Raw genomic sequence first — 21,041 nt, forward strand, 5'->3', positions numbered from 1 at the left:
GATCACTACTAATAACCACTGGGCACACAATCAACTTCATGCCTGTAAGAATTAAATACAGTTGGATTGCAATTGGATTTGCTGTATTCAAAAATCAAGTTATGGGTCCTACGCTTCTTGCTAAATTCTACACACTGTTCTGAGATGTTTAAATTTTACACTTCAAAAATGTTTTTATAGTTGTAGTAATCACTGACAAACAAGACTACTAGCACTTTAAACTGAAATTATCTCCCCATTCTACCTTTCCCACCCGGCTTATAAGTGTCTGAGAAATACTGTTGTAATTTAGAGACTTCAAGTGGCAAAGTCTAGACCAAGAAGTGCTGAACCATAGTATGTTCAGTGAAAACAATTAAGTTAGTTAAAAAAGTCAGCAAAGGCTAGATTAGAAAAGAAGTGAGGATAGTGGGAAGGATTTCACTGAAGTCTGAGTACCTACCTACATTTAAAATAGCAATCTTGAGAAACTCTTGCTCAACTGCCTTGCCAAAGGCACTTCCCTTGTTTGAACTGAAAAGTTCCCAAGCTGTCTAGAGCTGCATCTTTGAACATGCCCAGATCCATTTTAGTCCTGACAGAAATGAGCTACTCAGCATCTAGAGCATAACCAAGTTTAAGCAGTAAAGAGAAACCAGGCTTTCTTCTGCCCTGGACAACTCAGAGGTTAGTTTTTAACTACAGTAACAATAAGCATGAATGGAAAAGTTTCCATTCATTGACATTCTCGCCCTATGCACAAAAGTTATCTCAGGAAGAAAACAAAGTGCAACGAATGCACAGAATATTCAGATCTCCTACATGCCAGCAAAGGGCATCACTTTTTCCTATGTAACTGCCAAGTGATTACAGCTGTCATCCTGAAAGAGTAAGACTGAGGTTCAAACCTTGCTGTCTGAGATACCACGCAAGTGTATCTGAAGAGCACTCTAATTTCCAGCTGAATTATTCCATAAGCCTCACTTAGTTTTATTTCCTGACAGTGTTGGATTCACCAGTTCAGAGCTCTAGAAGATGGCCACAGAGATTTGGGGGTCAGAGTCACCTGCTCCAGAAACTGCTCATCTTAACTCAGTATCTACTTTAATTTAACATTAAATAGCTATTCAAAAGGACGACAGAACTTACTTGGTTCTCAATTAGAACAGAACACTTACCTTCAAGAGACAACCCTAAGAGGAAAACTGCTTCTTACAGTTCTGATGAGGTCTGAGACTTTCACAGCAGTCCCTGTCATCAGTACTTTCCCATTGCCAAACCCTTGTAAGAGCACTACAAGCTGCATGTTAAGCACACCAACATTAGGTGGCTTCCTGCTAAGTGCACACACTGGTTTGGATCCTGTTCCAAACTAACTTTCCCCAGGCAAAGTCTTAGACACTTACTTTTCAGGTTATTCAAATTAGATCTAATAAAAGATAGTATAAGAATTTAAATTCAATATCCATCTCACTCCATTGCAGACACTTAATTTCTAGTTATCTGATTTAACAAATTTATTAAGTATATATTCTATACTTATATAAAATACATAAAGGATATGAGGAATTCTGTTGGAATTTCACGTCTGCATTACCTAAGCTTGATTTTAGATATAATGCTCCACTAAAGTGTTCTATAAATGGGCAATATATGCCTTAGTCCCACATCTACCTTTCCTATTAAAGGAATATACCATAAAATATTATGAAAAATTAAATTCAATTTTCAGTGAAATGATAATGCTGCTAATTAAATCAGGTAAACAGTAAAAGCTAAAAAAAAAAAATACAACCTAGACATCAGTTAAGCACTTCAGCCAAGAAAAGCGTGGCATGGATTATTGTGGTAGCACATCTGAAAGTCCACTTAAGGCAAAGCACCGATGCAGAACACACAGTATAAACACCAAAACCATCCCCAACTAAAATATTTTATTTAGCTCAACCTCTAAGCAGTCAAGTGTCGCATTAACACTGCACTGCAGTCCATAAATCACTACCGATCTGGCAATGACTTCATATATAGAATGACTAAGTATAACTGACAATATGTTAAGTATCATATATTGTTGATATGCTTTCACATTAGTCATTTATTACCAAATTCTGAATACCTAACAATTAATCCTTACATACCATACACTGACATACATACCATGAATAAGCTTAGGACCCCAAGGTAATGGATCATATCACTGAATGCAATTGCAGATTTTTAAGGTGTCAACCAAAACCACGTTTATCCTGTTTCAGGTTAAATACACTGACAGGTGCAAGCAGCATGAGCTTTAGAAGTCACTGATCTCATGGAAATGTTTCCTAGTGTACTAGTTAAAAAAAATCACTAGAACACTTCTTTAGATTATTGTGGATTCCTGTTCTTACTGATCTTCTCAATGTGGTTCAGTAGTTTCAACAATGCAGATGGATTATATGGGAAAAGATTTCTTCTCTGCAACCTAGAAATAGCTTTTTGCAGTTCTTCCAAACATTTTGTTGATCTATAAAGCATTATTCTCAGCGGAATGATACTACCCGAAGACACCGTACAAGTCAAACAGGATGAGGTATTCAATCCCTTTTGTTTCAGGAGCAACACTTCAGACTTGAGTGTACTTTGTTTATCATCTGTGCAGCTACAACTGGTTTCCCTTATCCTCGTCTCACCCTCATTATTTAAAGGCACCTGCTTTGTGTTTACCAAGCACTCTTTTCCATCTGAGTCTAATTCAGAGTCTTCTGAGCTGTCATAACTAACAAGGCTTTGAAGAGAACCCAGCAGAGATGTACTATCAGTGCATATCAATGAGTTAGACTGGTTAGACTCTGCAACTTCATTATCACCTTGCTCTGTTGTAAGCACTGAGTAATGGTGAGAAGCCGCCAAAGATATCAGAGTCTGTGGTTCTGGTTCACAACAAGCATTTTGCAAACTCTCATCAGTCATACAGCTCTGTTTTTCTTGATGGGGTGGCTTGACAGAAGAAATTGATTGAAAACTGCCATGTTTGGTATCAAAATGGTTACAGATCTCTACAAACTGATGCCAGTCTTTTCTAAGAAGCTTTAAGTACCTTACCAAGTACTCCAGAAAGCAAGTTTCTGATGAAATCAAAAAATCTAGAAGTACTGTGGAATCAAATGCAATTTTTTCTAGAAAAAATAAAAAGATACAGTGAGGATTATATCCACTTGCATGCGTAAGAAAATTCCAGCTTTCCTCCTCTTTTTGGCTTAAGTTACTAGCAGCATCATACCGTAACCTGAAAAGTAAGTCATAAAATAGATTAAATTCAATGCAAGTTTACAGTTTTTTTAAAAAAACAGGTATGTCCAGAAAATGGTATTCTTGCTCTTTTTTTGATTTTTGTCAAAAAGTAAAAACCAAAAAAGGAAGTTTTTATATTAGAATAAGAAAGAATGAAGGCAGGTAAGGCTAGGAGATCAGACAGTTTAGGGAGCCGAAGCACTTAAAGCAGGCCTTCTTAAACAGCACTCCTCCTTAGGAAACACTCTGCAATAAACAAAGTTACTTACAATACATCAATTGTTATTTTAAAATTTTTGTAATCCTGAACATAGATTAACTTTCAGGATGCTAAGCACATTGGAAAAGATTGACCTACTTTTATTAAGGTGTCTAAGAACAACTGCGTGTATCTAAGATACTATTTGCGATATCTTCTCATTTGAAGCTTGAGAGACCTTTTATAAATTAGGATAATATCTTGTACAGTAATTTAAACAACAATGAAGCAGTGAATGTCCAGGACAAATTCATGAAGAACACAGTTCAGTTGTTAGCAATAAGAGTTTTTATCAACTAGTTAGAATTAACATGGGTGCAATCCTTAGAGGGCTACTTTGCCAGAAGTCCCTGAATTCTTGAAGTTTAATTATAATATCCCATTCTTGTCAAACTCTCAGTGTCTAAAGAAAACAATCTTGCCTTTTATCTGTGTCTAACCGCTATTTTAGATTGTGAAGTCAATTATTCTGAATTACAGGATATGATAAAGTATTTAATAGGAAACTGTTGCACAATTCCCTCATTTCCATCCAAAAAACACTTAATCAAATTATCAGTGAAGTTAACTGCTCTTACATCATACACTACTACATTGAATTCCTGTGGTTTGTTTTAATTATTAAAAATATTTTTTCTTTATACAAAAGTAATCAATTGAAATGTTATGTATATCACAATAACCTCACTAAATTGCAATTCTTCATAGTTCTGTCAAATAAGATGTACACTAACCTATTGAGTTGTAAATAAATGAGTAATAAAGCTTTAGCAGCTTCCCACATATCATCATCTTGCTCTATGAAGATCAAGGAAAGCCATTCACAGTGATGTACAACTGAGCGAGACTGTGGGAAGGACTTCAGATGACTCCTCCAGAATATCAACAGCTGGGACATGGAACTCTGAAAGTCTTTAAAAAAAAGTAACCATGAATTTTGCTATACATTTTTTGTTACTAAACAACATATACTTTTTGTTTTTTAAATTAACAGTGCGTAACAGTTCATGAACGCATTTATCATTCCCTAGCTCAACTAACTTAACACAGCATCAAATTTTATAGGTTAGTTCTTCCTTCTTGGTACCAAAGTAGTAAAAAAATATTTTGCAGAAAACCATAAGCAGTTCTCTAACCTTAAATTCAGTGTGAATGACTATTAAACTCTAAACATACCAATGTTTAGATGCCAATGTTCACAATTATAAATAACCTGCAGAAGATTAATGGACTCATTAGGTACCACCTCCCCCTCAGACAGATAAAACTTAAGGACACAATTTATTCATCTAGCATTCTCTATTTCTTTAGTGTTCAAGGAAGAATAATCAGAGGTGACCTAGAAAGTTTTGGCTACAACAGGGTGAATCCTCTCACACCTAAGTTTGCAGACTAACAAATGAAGATCACACCTCCAAAAATGTGCATATATCAGGAAACCTACAAAAATGTGACTATAACTACACAGCTGGGATTTACACTCTCCCTTAGCTCCCCAATTAGATAGCTTCATTGGTACATCACAAACTAAAGAAAGGTGAATTGTAATCAAGCCAATGCCACAGATGTAACAATCCAATAAGAGCACTTTACTGAGATTTCATCTCAGGTCATTCTTCCCATACGAAATAATAATGCAACTGTAATGTTTTAACAGGACTGAAGCTAAACCCCCCCCCCCCCCGTGTGATTCACTGTAGAAATTAACTGCAGTGATCTACAGTTGATGGAAAAAACCTGTCATTTCTACAATAAAACAAAGTATGAAGCTTGTAGTACAGCCATATTCTTTATAAAATAAATTCTTCATGGATGATGTACGTTTTCAAGTACATACAGGCTTGGGATAAAGGTATACCTTCATGCTGATATTAATCCTTCCAGCAAGGATTTTATACAAGCAGTATTTTTTCCTGTAAATCTTTTTTTTTTTTTTTTTCCCTTCCCTATAAACACTGCACTCCTGAACGGGAAAAGCACCTCAAAATTTATGCCATTTTAGTGCAGTAGCTTACGCATAGAAATAACTTTGCATTCATACTACAGACTCTTTCCCTTAAGTCAAGAAACTTACCACTTCAATACTAATGACATACAGTAGTATGGTACTAGTTTTCATGTAACATAGCATACATTCAATGTTTAGAAAACAGAAAAAAATATAAAGAAAAATGTATGTTTACCCCAAAGTAACCCTTAAGTAAGAAGTCTAATGCTGCTGGAAGTACATTATGGCTTGAAGAGCATAGTTGCATCATTTATATAAACAGCAATTACCGTTTTTGAAAAATTTCCTGCAACATGGGAATCAACTTTACTTACAAAACCATCATTATGTGGTTTTCCTTAATATTTGACTTTAAACTTTGCTTTTCCTCTTAGCAAATATCATCTTTGTTATTAATAGTTACTATTCAGATTGAATTTCTTCCCTATAAATCAAAGCTATCTGGAAATTACTCTCAAAATTGAAATGAATTAAAGTTAAGCCATCGTAATTCATGTTAATAAAAAAAGATAAGATCGACCAGCTTCCCAGAAGGGAAGTTAGCATATTAAAGCATTTTGGTTCTTGTTTTAACCACTTAATTTAATGTCACTAAAATAGAAGCACCATTCCTTTCAACTTGAAATTCCTCTTGACAGTTGGGGTATTTGAATCTAATTAAAGAACTCATTTTTGTGTCATGAATCTGGAAAAGAAAGGAGAAATTTTTTCTTTGAGAAAGAATTTTCAGAGACATCTAAAATAGATTTAACCTACATTTTTTTTCTATTTACTTGTTCTTAGACAATCTCTATACATTTTTCAGAAGGTGGATCATAAGTAAAATATTCTCTACAAATACTTAAAAAACTCTAAGAATGCAACTGGCATCACAAATATAACATCTTCCAAAATCTGGAAAAAAGTCAGAAGCTGTCTTACAGAAGTCCGTAGCTCTTTTGCACAGTCAGATGAATTAAAAATTGATTTTATGCTTGCTATATAACATAGAAATATAAAAAGTAAAATAACACATCTAGAACTTGTATTAAAATGCCTCATTGTATTTAAAATGGTGTAAAATTTCATCCTTGTTATATAAATATAAATTATTTTTTACTTTTTGCCACATCATCAATTGGTTGACAGTAAGAAACACCCATTCTCACTTGTATTTGACTAGAAACATTGCTTCAGAACTGCATTTCCCTTTTTGCTGTGAAGTCTGTAGTCCTGGGAAGCAATTTGCTTTGATCATAGAATTTGCACATCCATGTTCCTATGGCTTAGCATCAGAAGATGTGCATCATGTGCCTCTCAGAGGTAAAGAGGCAAGTGGGAAGATGGGATTCCACAAGTGTGTCTCAGGCAAAAAGCCTCATCTCACCACTTCATTATAGCATAAGAGAAGACTACTAACTAGCTACCAGCGTGACACAGCAACACATCCTCTCCCGTCAGGAATGCAAGTTACACGGCGTTCATTCATTCCCTTGCCATCCCACTGCCAGCCTTGTGGCATAGCCTCAGCACAAGAACCTGATCTGCTCTTCTACTAATCCAATTCATCTGTTCAGCAGAACAAACATACTCAAGTAAGCAGGTATGAAAAGTATGCCTCACACCTACTAATTCAAAGAGCTAGACCTATAAGTCAGGGTGAAGAACACAACCACTACACTCTGCCAAGTCCCATAATTTTCCTGTCTCTTACTTTATAGCTTCATTATTTTTAATTTTTCTACCACTGCTGGTTTTGCCCGATTGCATTATTTGTCCAACAGTAACGTCCACTACCTTCGACCAAGATAAGCACATATAGTAAAGTTCTACCTCCACATTAGAACACAGGGGTGTTACCTGCAGCTCCTTTTAGTTCCCCACTCTGAATAGAGTAGATGCTTGTGCTATGGGCTCTCTTCTTTTCCAACTGGAGAAGAGCCTAGTGTTCCCAAGCTGGCTCAACTATTTCAAATATGAACACATGTTCTTAACAGGAAAAGTTTTCAATCCCAAATGCAGCTGTTTCAAGCCCCCCCTATTACAGGGCTAAGGATAGGATAAAATGCAAGATGACAACTGATTAGGCAGGACACAGTGACAGCAGGTTTCCTGGGTGAGTCTTCTCTTTCCTCCCTCCCACCACCACTAATTCAGCTGATTTCTATTTACAGTCTTAACAAGCTGTGACTACAAAATCTGAAAGCTTTAACACTCTTGCTGCTTAATGAACAAAACCGAAAGAGACTATTACCTTTGATTTCAGCTTCTGTAGCAGAGTTCTGAAACTTGAATTCCAATGCTTTAAGCACAATCAGACTTAAGGCTCTAAGAACAGTTTGGTCAGAAACACCTCGAGTATCATCTCCAGGAGCAGCTTCGCTACCTCCAAAGTAGCTGGCCTTTTCACTGAGTGGGATATGATTAAGCCAAGTCAAATTCACAACCTGCAGAACAGCATTACTCAGTGCAAGCGTATCCTCATATAAAGATGGGGTTTGTAAGAACAGCGATCCACTTTTAGCATCTTCTCTAGACTTGTAAAGAACACATTTTTTAAGGAGCATAATAGACTTCTTCTTGATTAAATAGTGAACTGATGAGCTAATGAGGTTCAGGACATAAGAAACTTTCAAAAACAATACTCTCTGGCATCCGAGCGGTAGTTCTAATTCAATTCTGGAAGCCAAAAGTGCTTCAAGCAGATCTATAAAACCAATCAAATTGTTTGCAGCTTCAGAATAAGGTGAAGTATAGTGGTGACTGTCAAAATGATGGAACAGAATGGAATTATAAAATCCTTCAAGCACAGCATCAAGAGGAGCCAACAACTTCTTCAAAATACCTACAGCAACAAGAAGAATGTTATAAAGTTGGAGCGCAACACAGCTAAATCATCAAATGAGCAGCAAACAGGTGACTGTGACTATTCTCAATTTTGGAGCATGTTTAAAGTACTACATTTTTAATAGTATTCTGTCACTCCTTTTATAAGGGGGAAAATAGTTGTTTAGACAAGCTGCTCTAGATGAGATCACAAGTAACACTCCTCCCCCTGGCGGGCACTTGTATATCGGTAACACCGTAAAATTGCTACAGTACCTGCTTTGAGTGAAGCTTTCTCTTTCAGTATGTCCTTGATAATAGTAGTAAGAGTCCACAGACATTCTGCTACCTGGGTACTCACAGGGAATCCTGAAAGAGTCTTCACGCTAAAGGTGAGCCAGCTGACATTTAATGCATTCTAAAAAAATTAGTTCAAAAAAACCAATCACATATGCTTTACAATTCCTATGCAAATTAAATTACATCACAATAAAATGATTTAAAATTGTAGATTAAAAAGATTCAAATGTAGACATAGACAAAACACAGGTAGAAATAATCTGTCCAGTGCCTTTCAAGTATGTAGGCCTCTATTTACAAACATGAAGTCACATATGCATGCAACAGAAATTATCTATGTTTTCCAGAAAGGGAAAAACAATCCTACTAATGTCATGTGACCTACCTAAAAATCAGATAATATTGTAGACGGACCACATCTGAATTCATATGTTTGTAATATTTCTTGCAAAGTTGGCAATTATATTTCTGAAATCTATGTTCAGAGGTGCTACAATATATATTCACCAAATATATACAGCAAGTAAAAAAAAACTCAAGTAATTGGAATATTCAAACAAGAAAATACAGAAAAGTATGTGATTGACTTTCAGTAGGTTATTACCCATTTCATCACCTAAGAGATCTCAAGTAATTGTAAAAAATATTGATAGTGTAGATTATTAGGGATTTTTTTAAATACCTGTATTGCAACCTTAAAGAGAATATTTCCTGTCACCTAGGCACATTTTACCTTAAAATAGTTCCATAAAATTCCAGAGTTTATATAAAAGACATTCCACCTCACATTACAGACTTGTTACACATCTGATCTCCTTTCTTCCTCTACTCCATGCCCCTCCTAACACACTTGAAATACTCTCTTGGAATATTTATTACATATCTTCCCTATCCATCACTTACAAGCCAAAGGCCCTTAAGACACACTTTATGGGAGAACTATCGCATAGCATTATCTCGTACAACATTCACACTGTTCCCGATACTGGAGCTAAACACGCTTCAACAAAACTGTATGGCATTTCGAGGGGACTAACAGAGTCTGCATGCTGAACATCAGCAGAATGCAGATATGCCTTTCGGGAAGCTAAAGCACAGTAGACACGCAGGACAGGAGCAGTTCTGAAGTTACTCTGTGGGTACACTTACAAAAGGAGCCTCTTTAGAAGTACTTTTGGATTTTACAGTAGTCATATAGTGACTGCTTTTGTGCCATATAAATACTATAAAAACTTGGCTTGAGTCAAATGCAACAACTCAAAGGCACATATTCACTAAGTCATTTTTTTTTAAGCTGTGAAAAGTTATGCCATACTCACCTCTTCCTTCAGCTGGAAATACACGAGAGATGCTAAACTTTTTGAAGCCATGTGAGATAACAGCTGATCATAACTACTCAGCAGACAAATCTGCAGACATGTAGAAAGAAAAAACTATCTAAGGCATGTTCCTTTTTTTTTATTCTTTCACAAAAATCTTTTCAGTTTATAAAAGCTTACCAATTTTGAGTCAATTTTTGCCTCCTTCAGAAGAAGGACAAAGATTTCACAGTACTTCTGTCTCATATTGAATTCAATTTCCTGGGACTCTGCTTTAGCAACCATCATCTTGATTAAGGTTAACTGAAGCAACATCACTTCTCGGGGATGGAATGAGGAGTTCATGTTTGCAAAGCTATTTGATACATCATCTGTCGTAGGGACAACCACATCTGACATATCGGTGTCCTGCTGGCTCCTAATACCACCGTTAGTAGATGGAAGATGCATCTGATTACATGATTCATCTCTTTCTGGTGACTGTTCAACACAAAGATTAAGTAAAGAGGTATAGTGATGGCTTTTCTTTGCTAGTGGAATGCCTACCAGTACGTCCTTATACATCTGCTGCAGAAGAGAGATCTTCATTATGAGATCATTCAATATTCCAGAAAATGCCGTATGTCTTCACTATTATCCACTGTTGCTGCAAGTCAGCTTTGAAGTTATTTTTATCCAGTAAGAGAAACAGAAGCACTGTTAGGCATTTCTCTTCAAAGTTACCTAGAAATAAATATTTTGCTATTACTGAACTTAACAGATAACTAGAAAGATACAAAAGAACAACACACATCTTTAGAGTTAATACTACCATTATTAAACTTACTTTGAAAATACAAACTCACTGTTTAAAAGCAGCAAGAGTGATAGTTGCACAAAACTGTCCCAGTGAGATATTAAAATGATACAAGAATTACCATGCCCTGAAGAAGTTTACAGTAATATTACACTCCTGACACCAATTTGCTGGAACTAACAAAACCAGAGATGACTATTACTAGGGACTGCTTCTGAAAGAGACGAGAACTTGGATCAAATCTTTCTCTACATTGCTAAAACTACTAAAACCTTGTTTCTTTTCTTACAAATTCCTCCAAAACCAGGCCCAAAGTTTCAACTGCAAATTTTCATCTGAACTGGCAATGTTTATTGCTCTGCTAAGGCTGGATATGGCAACACCCCTCACAAAAAACAACCCAATCAGAAACCAAAAGACAAATCTTGTCTTCCACTGCACACATGCTCAAGGTGAGTAGTGTGAATACATGGGAATGGAGAACTGGGCTCTTAATTAAGGAAAGAGGACCAAAGAATTCCTTAACATCTACACATGCAGAACTCTTATTCAGAGCACTTACATCTTGAAAGACAAAACCAGTTTTCACATAGTGCAAAGGACCAACAATGTCACAGGACAGGTCTCAAGGGCCCAGTGACTGAAAAGTTTAACATTAAAAAATACTTAAACAACAAAGCGTAAAACTTATTAAGAGCCAATAAAAATACTTAACCATATTCAGGAAAGATAAAAAAAAAAATCTCTTTATCACAAAGTCAATGGAACATATCTTTCAATCATAACACTGGAACATACACTATAGCTTAAAAAGAAGAGCTAAGAATTCAAATCTCCTCTTGAAGTGTGAGGACCTAAGCACCCACAATTTTCTAACCATTATGTGTCTAGACTGATATCATATCTCCCCAGAAAAAGAAAAAAGATATACTTAAGAACATCAGGGTTTCTTTCTCATCTATATTAAGACTGATATTAGTTTGTAATATTTATCTTTTTAGGATAGTTTTAATATGTTCTCTAACCAGAACCCTTTTAATTAAAAATAAAACAACAAAAAAACCCACCCCAAAAAACCCCAAAACAAACAAAAAAACCCAACCACAAAACCACCCAAAACAAACTCATTATCTTTATTTACTGTGAAGTTAGGAGAGGGGTTTATATTCTTTATAGGAATTTTCTTTTTGCATGCTTTTTGCATCTTTGTCTAAGTCTGGCATAATCAACCAGGTAAACTTCCAGGTAGACTCCTGGAGCCAACTGTCTGTAGTTGGCTTTCATTTAAATGTTATGTTTCCCCTTTCCCATCAATGGGACCAAACAGCTCAGTCCCCCAACTGGTAAGAAATTCTAAAGATCTTCCCTCCTATTATCAATTACACCTGCATTTATCACCACATCAAATATTGTAATTATTGTTTTTTAGCAGAATATTAGAAAACAATGACACTATAAAATTCAGTATACAATGCATATTTAGTTTAGTTTATAATTTTCACAAAGTTTTTAAAACACTATCAAAAACTGAGAATTACAATTTGGTTTTTGACTGCAACTGAAGTATGCACTGACAAAATGGCTTCCCAAAGCTACAAAGTATTTGGGGTAGATCAAGACATGCTACTGGGACTCCTAATTTCTTCAACCATGGGACAGTATTTCCTCCAGAAAAGAATTTAAAATTAGAGAATAAGAAGTTGCCTGCAGGGAGTGATCTACAATTCACTCTGGTGTGGTATTTTAAAGACATATTCAGCAATGGCTGACCTGACAACTCCAAAATGTTATAGTGTTTCTCACCTAACCCTCACCTGATAGGACTAAGAACCCTTCCCCCCATCCTTTCCTATATTCCACATTTTAGATGTTAAGAATAAATCTGATACTTCAGACAATAAATTCCTTCTTCGTTTGCAGAATCTATTTGGAATTCTACTTGAGGTGGAAATTTATGACCTGAAACCTCGTAAAATTTCTTCAGAAATCATTCTTAATATTTTATATAGCTATTGTTCCTATCTTTGAGTTTTATTTCTTCCAAAATGAATACCTAATAAACTAAAATTATCTCAACGCATTTACTTCCGTGTTCAAGATCAACTTGAATTATCATCCTACATGGTAAATGAACAGATCTCTCATGCACAAATTCATACGATACAGCAAGATTGCTAAGGCAGAAGAGATTTAGAACTCCACTAGGACATGCACTATGAGATTTTTACCACCACCACATGATATTGGTTGTGCTTTCCCTGATCCTACCATAATACATTTGTATTATACCATTAATTTGCAGAACACTTTGCAAAAATATCTATATGTCTCACACACACACCAACAGTGCATGAATAGAAGTCATTAAAGGAAATGAAATGTGAGGGGGCTTATTCTGAAGAAGTTTACTTCAAGGAGAGGAAAAACGTCACACAATGACTAAATTTGCTTCAGACAGAGCACAGTGAAAAGCTCAAAGCTGAAGAGTAAAGAAAAGCAATCCTATTCAGACACAAGAAATGACAAACTCCAACCCTTACTTGTATTATTTATTTAGAGTTATTCATGGCAGCATCTAAAAACCAATTAACATAACGCCTCACAGTCCCAGACTCCTGCATAAACAACAGGAAACAGTTCTAAAAACCTTATATAGAGAGTGATCAGGCAAAAGACAGAAAGGAAAACCATACAGGGAAAAAAACACAAATATTGTGTTAGAAATTATTTTCATGACTACTTCAGTTAGGGTTTAAAAATTAAAGTCATGTGGAGCTGGAAACAGAATGAGAGAAGAAACTTGATGGAAAAGGAAACAAAGAACTGAAGATGATAACACAGGTGGCAGCTGAAGCTTATAAGGCTTAAGTACCATCATAAACCAAGCAAGTGAAGTTTAAGTGGTTGCAAATACCTCCAGAATACCCTAAATCAGAATTTAAAATATGTATACTTCTCCAGGGTGGGATACTTAATTTAGCACAAAATTGTAGAAAGTATTGATTTGACTGGACTAACACTGTTGATATCACATTTTACTTGGTTTTACCTACACAAATGGCTTATGATGACACACAATTACTCAGAGATATTAGCAAAGAGGCACGATGAGGAAAAAGCTATTGTTAAGTCCCTATATTAGTCTTTCCCTGTTATATATACTATTAAATGTTAATTGCATGAGTAGCAACTGGGAGAAAGCAAACTATCAAAAACCTCCTATTTTCATTAAAAAAATATATCAGCTAAACCAAAATAAAACCACAGTCCATGACTTTTGCATATGAGTTTGAAGGCTCTGGATCTCCTCACAGTGCAATGGTTGAATCATTTAAGAAATAAAATACTCTTTGGACTACTTGTACCTGCAATGACTTTGTAGGCTCATCTCTCAATAAAGAATACGCTTCTGCTCAGTGCTGAAATACTACAAACCTATCTAAAATAATGTCATTTCCCTCCAGAGGTTGCAAATAACCTCTGCTGCAAGCTGCCCAACCCCTGACTATTAACTTTGACACCAAAGCATGCCAGATGCCTCATACACTTTCCTGCAAGCATCTTTACACACTACAGCCAGGACTAGGCAGACCCAATACGACCTCACTAGCCCCTTATTGTACCTCTCACCCCAGCGTTTCAGCAATGCCGGGTTAGCGCTAAGAAGACCTCGCTAAAAGCAACCCTGCAGCCTGACTGGGATGGGAGAGCACGAACCTGTGGCATCACTGACCCACAGCGGCATAAGGAGCACACAGGTACCGGGAGGAAAGGCCTAGTACGGCGTTGCCTCCGCCAGGGAGGAGAGCCCGCGCCGCCCTCCCGGCCTGCAGGCCCTCTCCCGCTTGCCCTCCTCCCGAAAGCCCCGTCAGCCTCCACAACCCCCGCCCGCCGGCCTGAGGGAAGCCGAGGCCTTTTGCGCCACCGTTCCCCTCAGCACCTCCTCTACCCTCTCCAACCCCTCAACCGGCGCAGGTCCACGCTCCTTCACCCACCCAGGCCAGTTCCGAGCCCTCTCAACCCGCCTAACCCACCCCGCGGCCCTTCGCCTGCCCGCCGCCGCCTCACGGCCCCCGGCGACGAGACCCCGCCCCTTTCCCTCGAGCCCCGCCTCTCACCCCCTCCCACCTGGAAGCCCGCGGCCCCGCTTAGTCACCCCGAACGCCGCGCAGACGTGCCCCTCCCCTCCTCGTGTCGTTCCTAGGCAACAGCTGCTAGGCAACCGCCGCGACTCGCCCGCCCCCAGGAGACAGGGCGCCGTAAGACCCAACTCTCCTCCGTCAAAACGCCAGAACCGCCGCAACCACCCCCTTCCCTTTCCCTTCCCGTCCCCTGTCGCAAAGCCCTCCCCCTCCTCGGCGCCTTTACGGCAAGGGGGAAGAACTATGGGCGGAGTCACCGTCAGCTCGGCGTCCAATCAGACATAGCGGCGGCGCGCGGTTGGGGGCGGGCCCAGCGCGACGGCAGCCGATTGGCGGCGGCGGAGGTCAGTCCCTGCCCGCTGACCCCGGAGCGAGCCGAGGGGGGCGGCTCGGTGCAAGTGTCCCCACACGGCTCGGCCCCCTCCCGCCGCCGGCCCCGCCGCTCCCCCCCCAACCCCGCCGCCAGCGCGGGGGGCGGCTGCGCAGGGGCGCGCGCCGGCCCCCCCCACCCCCCCATCCCCGGCGGCAGACAGGTAACGGCCGCGGGCGGCGGAGCCCCGTCTGCCCCCAGACTCCCTCACGGGAGGGGTGGGAGGGGGGGGAAGCGCGACCCCGTGGCCCGCCGCTGGGCCTCCCCTCGCCGCTGCCGGGCGGTCCCTCCGGCGGGGCTCGCCGCCGGCCTGTACCGCCCCGCTGCCCCTCAGCGGGCTGTGAGGGGGCTCCCCCCACCCCGCCCCGCTGCCTCCCCTCGGGAGGGGGTGCTCAGCCCCCCGCCGTCTCTGCCCCCCTCGGCCGCGGGGGGTAAGCAGGCAGGCTCCGGGCCATCCCGCCCGGCACCGGGCCCGCCGCCGCCGTGCTCCTGGGGCTGCCTGCGGAGGGGGGGATCCCCGGGCGGAGGGGAGCCTCGGGCCCCTCCGGAGCGCGTCCCCCGCTTCCCCAGCTCCCGGGGGCGCCCTGGCTTGCCTTCCCCGCCGCCGGGCCTCGAAACTCTGCGCCGGCGTTTGGTCGGCTTTTTGTGCGTGTGAGTGTGTGTGCTTGACGGTTCCTGAAGCACGACAAACTCCTGCAAGGGAGTGATTTTAATTTCCCAGCAGCTCTCCTTTCTGGGTTACTTCCTGTCCCATTCTTTAGTACTTATCTTTTACTTCAGTTCCCTGGAGGAGCTGACTTGACAGGGTAGTGGTCCTGCCGTGATTGTCCCTCCAACTCTTTAATATCCCAAGAGAGTGCCCTTCTTTTCGAGTTGAGATCCCGATTTAGGTAAATAACCCTTCCTAATTTTTGAAGGTTCTTCCTATTTTGACCTGCTATTGCTTTGGTATTAACCATTTTTTGTTCTCCATTCTCCCCTTTATGTCATTGTGTGGCTCAGTTCTACTTTTGTTTTTTTAGGTTTAAGCTGCCTTAAAGGAGAATTAAAAATTGTGACTCCAAAGAACAAAATAAGCCAGAAGAGAGAAAACAGCACTCAAAAAAAAAACCCCAGAAAGGTGATAATTCATGTAGACTCTCCGAATCATCCTAGACACATGGTTTGGCTGGGATTGGGGCCTCTTGTTGTGTTCTTGATGGATTTGAATAGGTAGCATTAGATTTCTTCATTCTCTTAAAACCTACTTGCTATTGAGCTTTAATGGTTTGAAAGCTCTGAAGCCCATTTGAAATACGGTTCCTCTTCTTGTAAATCTTTGTCATTTTCTACATTCAGTCTGCAAATGTTATTTTGATTATGAATTGCTACTTAATGTTTTTTTGTGTCTCCTCATCTCAGGAATGTCACTTAGAATTACTTCACTCTCCGTACTTAAAAGGGTCTTTTCTTAAAGCCTTTTCACAAATTTATGGGTGCAACAATGGATTTGTTTCTTTCCTCTTTATCGGAGCAGGTTGTGGTAATTGCATTATGTTGGTTTAGTCTGTACCTAACTCTTGCGTGGGTCAGGTGTTTTTGTATTGTAACGAAGCTGCAAAGACTGAAATTAATTTAATTGGATGGTGTTTGTTTACAAGTACTTTTTGGGTTGAGATCACAGAAGGAGATAATGCTGTTAGGTGCTTAAGGGAAAAAATGAAAGGAGTCATCAAAAACTGAATGCTGCTGGTAGGAGGAAGGTTTGGTTTCAGGGGGAGAGCAGCTTGTAGGGAGAATTGCTTGTTTTACGTGGTAAGATGAAGAGATGGGCTCTAGAAGGAGGGAGTGGGGGGTGAATGATGTCAGTCAGCCTTTTTCTGCATCCTACTGTTAGTGTGCTGCTCCAAATAATGGAGTTCCTGCACGTTCTTTTAATGCAAAGTCTGAATCCATTCTAATCTGTTTCAAATGTAGATGAGTTTGTGTTATTTTGGCAAATGTATCCTCTGTATAGGTCCTTCTGGTCTTTGTCGTGTTTTCAGAGATGTCATTGACTGTACCAGAATGTGTTTTATTGTCAGCAATAAATTGTTTCTTAGCGTTAGTTGCACGGAAAGAGCAGTACCTGTTGCCAACAATCTTGGTCAAGGGTGGATCATTTCTCTAATAGAGTGTCTTTAGCATATGATAAAAAGTAGCTGCCACACGTCAAAGATTAAATAGAAAGTCCCCCCATAACACAAGTGCAACAAATTCTGAGGTGCACTTTGAAAGTACAAGAAATATTTCATGTTATTTTGATAGCATACTGCAAACCCACAAGTAATAGTGGAACGCGTGGACGTGCACAGTGTGATTGTCAGAGGGATTTTTATGCTAATAGGTGAGACGGATGTGCATTTGTACAAACTTAGCAGTGCAGTTATGGCACATGTGGTTTATCCAAAGATGGTTTATGATAACACCCTCTTTACAACCCATCCGGTGCATCTAAAGTCGGGGCTTGCATTAATGTAGCTATTCTAACAGGACACCTCTTGGTGCTGATAAGTCATAAGATCTGTGGGATTTGGTCATGGAAGGAAATGTAAGTTTTCATTTTATTTGTGAAGCTCCTTCCTAACGTGAAATGCCAGTGCAGCAAAGTTTGATTCAGATGCGGAGATGGGAATTGAATTCACAGGAATCAGGGAATTAGCTTCTGGCAGAAATTTGCACATGGTCAAAACAAGGAACAGAGATAAATGAAATGCTGAAGTCCTGCTCTTGATCTCTGGAAGAAATGCGGCATATTGCAAGTATAGTTAGCCCCTTAGATAAAGTTGCACATCCTTTTTTTTTTTTTTATCTTCAGGCTATATACTCATCTTGGTTTTGTTTTGCCTTATTGTGAATTCTAAGCCCTTAAAGGAAATGTGCTGACTGAGAGGCTGTTTTCCGTTGTTCCAGCATTTGCTTACAGAATTACACTATCACAGTGAAAAACTTGCTTTACCCGCTGAGGTCATCCAACAAATTTTGTCCACTTGGATTCTTTTAGGCTATATTAAAAAGAAATACAGAGCAAATACAGGTCTTCCAGAGATTGAAATAAACTCTATAAGCGGCACTCAAGCTGTGCTATGAGTATTAGGGCTCAAGTGACTGCTTTAATGTGATTTGAACTAGCGATTGTTTTCTGCTTCTGTCATTCTATGAAATACTGATGTTTGGATTCTTTAGTGATAGCAGGTCATGTTAAAATACATAAATCTTACATATTAATGCTTGCTATGAATTATTACTTACTCTTAAGGCTAAGCTTTCATCTGACTTTTACTGTTTAAAACTTAGTAACAGCATCACTCTAAGTGAGAAGAGAGATTGTATTTTATGCTTGGTACAAGAGGATCTCCAAGCATGCTGCAGAGCACAAGCTCCTCGCAGTTCGTCAGCATGCATCTTGAGGGAGGAGAGTTGTGGCTGTGCAAACCTGATGCAGCGTTCTCTACTGAAAAAGATCTGTAAGGCCTTGCTTTAGCACTAACATTGAGGTCCTTGATTTGGAAGGATTTGCAGTATTTTCTTCACTTTCTGCTTGTGTTTAAGGTTGCTGATATACGAGTGGGAATTTTGAGGATGGTTAATAGCTGGTGTGTTACCAGTGCTGTCTGAAGGTGAGGTCTCTTCTTTTGCTCTCCGGTTTGGAGACCTGAAGTTGCTCGAGCTGGGTGATTTCACTTATTCTCCATCAGGCCCAAAAGTCAGACCTCACAACCTCTCTGTGAAATGGGTGATAGTTGGTAAAACCATACCTCTGTACTTCAGTTTCAGCCACCTGCAGAATGTAACAACGCAACAGCTGCTTATTAGTATATAACACCACCAGTCAGCATCGTACAGTGCTATAAACAAAGTCGGTGGAGAACTTTTAGATTAACTTTTTTAGTTATTTTAAATTTAGTGTGTCCAAGGTACAAGGTGGCATTACAGAAGCTCTGACAAGAAATGTGTAACTTTTAATGACCGCTTATGAAGAGCGAAGACTTCTTTCCTTTGAAGTAGCCGTTCCTCTGTGATGTTTTGGATTCATGTATTGTTAACTCATTGCTTTCGGACCCGGCAATTCGCATGCATTGCTTGGTGATTTTCATCTCAGCCACTTGGATACCTCACTTGATGTCTGTCTGGGACGTAGCATAGAACTTCTAGCAGAAAATATATTCAGGATTATAAGGCTCTGTGAAATTTTAATATTTCACATGTGATTTGCAAACTTTACAATTGTGATATGAGAGCACAAATAACATGATTAAACAATCGTGCCTTACTCTCTTGTCTGAAGAGCTCCTGAAATAGGAAGCTGAGCGACATATGAAGATGATAGTCACGTTTAATTTCTTTGTCAAACGCATATTGACCATTTTTAAAATGCCATTTGGGTGAGAACACATTTAGCTTGTTCGAGTTTTGAAATGGGTGGGAGAAGTGGGTTGTGAGAATAATGAATGCTGATGTGATTATCCTTATTCCACAGAGCTTTTTTTGTTGTTGTTGTTGATTTAAATGTCTTAGAATACTTCAACCACAGACAACTAGGATCTACACTGATTAGATCTGTGCTAGATACTAAATGTCATGTTTAATGGTACACTTTCCTTGTTGTAAAGAGTTAGGCTAACATCAGTAAATTATGGTCCTTATTCTGCTCTTGGATGGGTAATCTTGGGGCTTAGGAATCAGGTCTATCTGTTAGGCCATCTGAATGAACAAAATACTGTATTATACAGTCTTGCTTTTGCTACCAACCTTGAACTTTCTTTAAAGTAAGTATATACATATGTCAGAATTAATTTTCCACATGATATTTGCAATGACTTTAGTGAAGTGACACATTGATGTGGAAAAGTCTAAGATCTCTTTGACAACATGAGACATTATCAATAGATAATGAAGATGTTTGTCTGGTGGTTTTTTTTTCCTTAGTGCGCTACTTCTACTACAATTATTAGTATTTTAAGCAAACTTTGTTAAGTCATTGAGTAAGTGAGCTTTACTTTCACTAAATATGACTTTTTTTTTTATTAAAGTTGCAGATCTCACTCTTGCCATATGCAGCTAATTTTCCTTTGGGGGGAAAAAAGCTTGTTACTTTTTTAGTGGAGCAATCTGTTACCTTGTCTGTAGTCTGTGAAGTCAGTGCAATTCTAATTTGCATCAGCTAATAAAAAATGTGTGGGTTTTAAAGTGAAAATCATGCAAAAATTAAAAAAAAAAAAGGTGAACTAACGACTGATCATCTATGCAAAAAAACAAGGCTAGAAATGTGATCAAATTAGGTCATGGCAGTGCAATTTTGTGCAGGGCTGTGAGCGTATCTGCAGACCTTGTATGTTTTATCTTGGGAAGCAAAGCTCTTGGAAAATGTGCATAAGAGGGATGAAGAGAGCTTTTTTTTTCATCCTCCTCTTCTGAGCTATCCTCGAGAAAGCAAGATTTTATGTTGCATTAAGTGACAGAAATCTTAGCTTAAGCTAAAAGCTGCACAGTTCATATAATTGTTCTGGTGCAACTCATTTGCAGAAGAAACAAGTCACAGTTGGTTTTGTGTGATCTGCTATACAATGAAGTAATTAATGCTTTTATTATTTATTACATTATTGCAGTGTTCACACATGATAAGGGGTCCTATTCACACATGATAAAGGGTCCTGTCACAAGAAGCTTGCAGGAACGAAAGGCCAGACAGAGGTGTACAAAGAATTAATGAAATAACATTGATGAGTACGGACTCTCAACAGTACCGTGAAAAATGGTCAAACCTTGGGACTG

At 39.2% G+C, this 21,041-nt stretch overlaps 3 protein-coding genes across 10 annotated transcripts in view; 1 reads left to right on the forward strand and 2 right to left on the reverse strand.

The window, feature by feature from the left end:
• CERS3 (ceramide synthase 3) overlaps window positions 1–7,854 on the reverse strand; it is a 56,234-nt gene extending 48,380 nt beyond the window's left edge. The window contains exon 1 of one of the 5 annotated variants that reach the window (XM_054836724.1): window positions 7,750–7,854. The gene's annotated coding sequence lies outside the window, so the exon portion shown is untranslated. Of the gene's footprint in view, window positions 1–442; window positions 1,356–2,136; window positions 2,270–2,825; window positions 2,919–3,060; window positions 3,129–7,749 lie in introns of those variants that run through there. The other 4 variants (XM_054836725.1, XM_054836723.1, XM_054836721.1 and 1 more) reach the window with 4 other exon arrangements.
• The window catches only part of LINS1 (lines homolog 1), a 30,053-nt gene extending 15,351 nt beyond the window's left edge, over window positions 1–14,702 (reverse strand). The window contains exons 1-7 of one of the 3 annotated variants that reach the window (XM_054836720.1): window positions 14,102–14,702; window positions 10,121–10,663; window positions 9,941–10,030; window positions 8,598–8,739; window positions 7,750–8,340; window positions 4,243–4,420; window positions 3,061–3,244 (exon numbers count right to left, since the gene is read on the reverse strand). In XM_054836720.1, the coding sequence (XP_054692695.1) occupies window positions 3,061–3,244; window positions 4,243–4,420; window positions 7,750–8,340; window positions 8,598–8,739; window positions 9,941–10,030; window positions 10,121–10,528 (1,593 nt within the window). In that variant the 5' untranslated portion in view covers window positions 10,529–10,663; window positions 14,102–14,702. Of the gene's footprint in view, window positions 1–2,314; window positions 3,245–4,242; window positions 4,421–7,749; window positions 8,341–8,597; window positions 8,740–9,940; window positions 10,031–10,120; window positions 10,664–14,101 lie in introns of those variants that run through there. The other 2 variants (XM_054836719.1, XM_054836718.1) reach the window with 2 other exon arrangements.
• A 610-nt stretch (window positions 14,703–15,312) lies between these two features.
• ASB7 (ankyrin repeat and SOCS box containing 7) overlaps window positions 15,313–21,041 on the forward strand; it is a 32,139-nt gene continuing 26,410 nt past the window's right edge. For both annotated transcript variants that reach the window (XM_054837159.1, XM_054837156.1), the window contains exons 1-2: window positions 15,313–15,411; window positions 16,271–16,368. The gene's annotated coding sequence lies outside the window, so the exon portion shown is untranslated. The remainder of the gene's footprint in view (window positions 15,412–16,270; window positions 16,369–21,041) is intronic.

Source organism: Grus americana, chromosome 10, assembly GCF_028858705.1.
Source record: "Grus americana isolate bGruAme1 chromosome 10, bGruAme1.mat, whole genome shotgun sequence".
NCBI lineage: Eukaryota > Metazoa > Chordata > Aves > Gruiformes > Gruidae > Grus > Grus americana.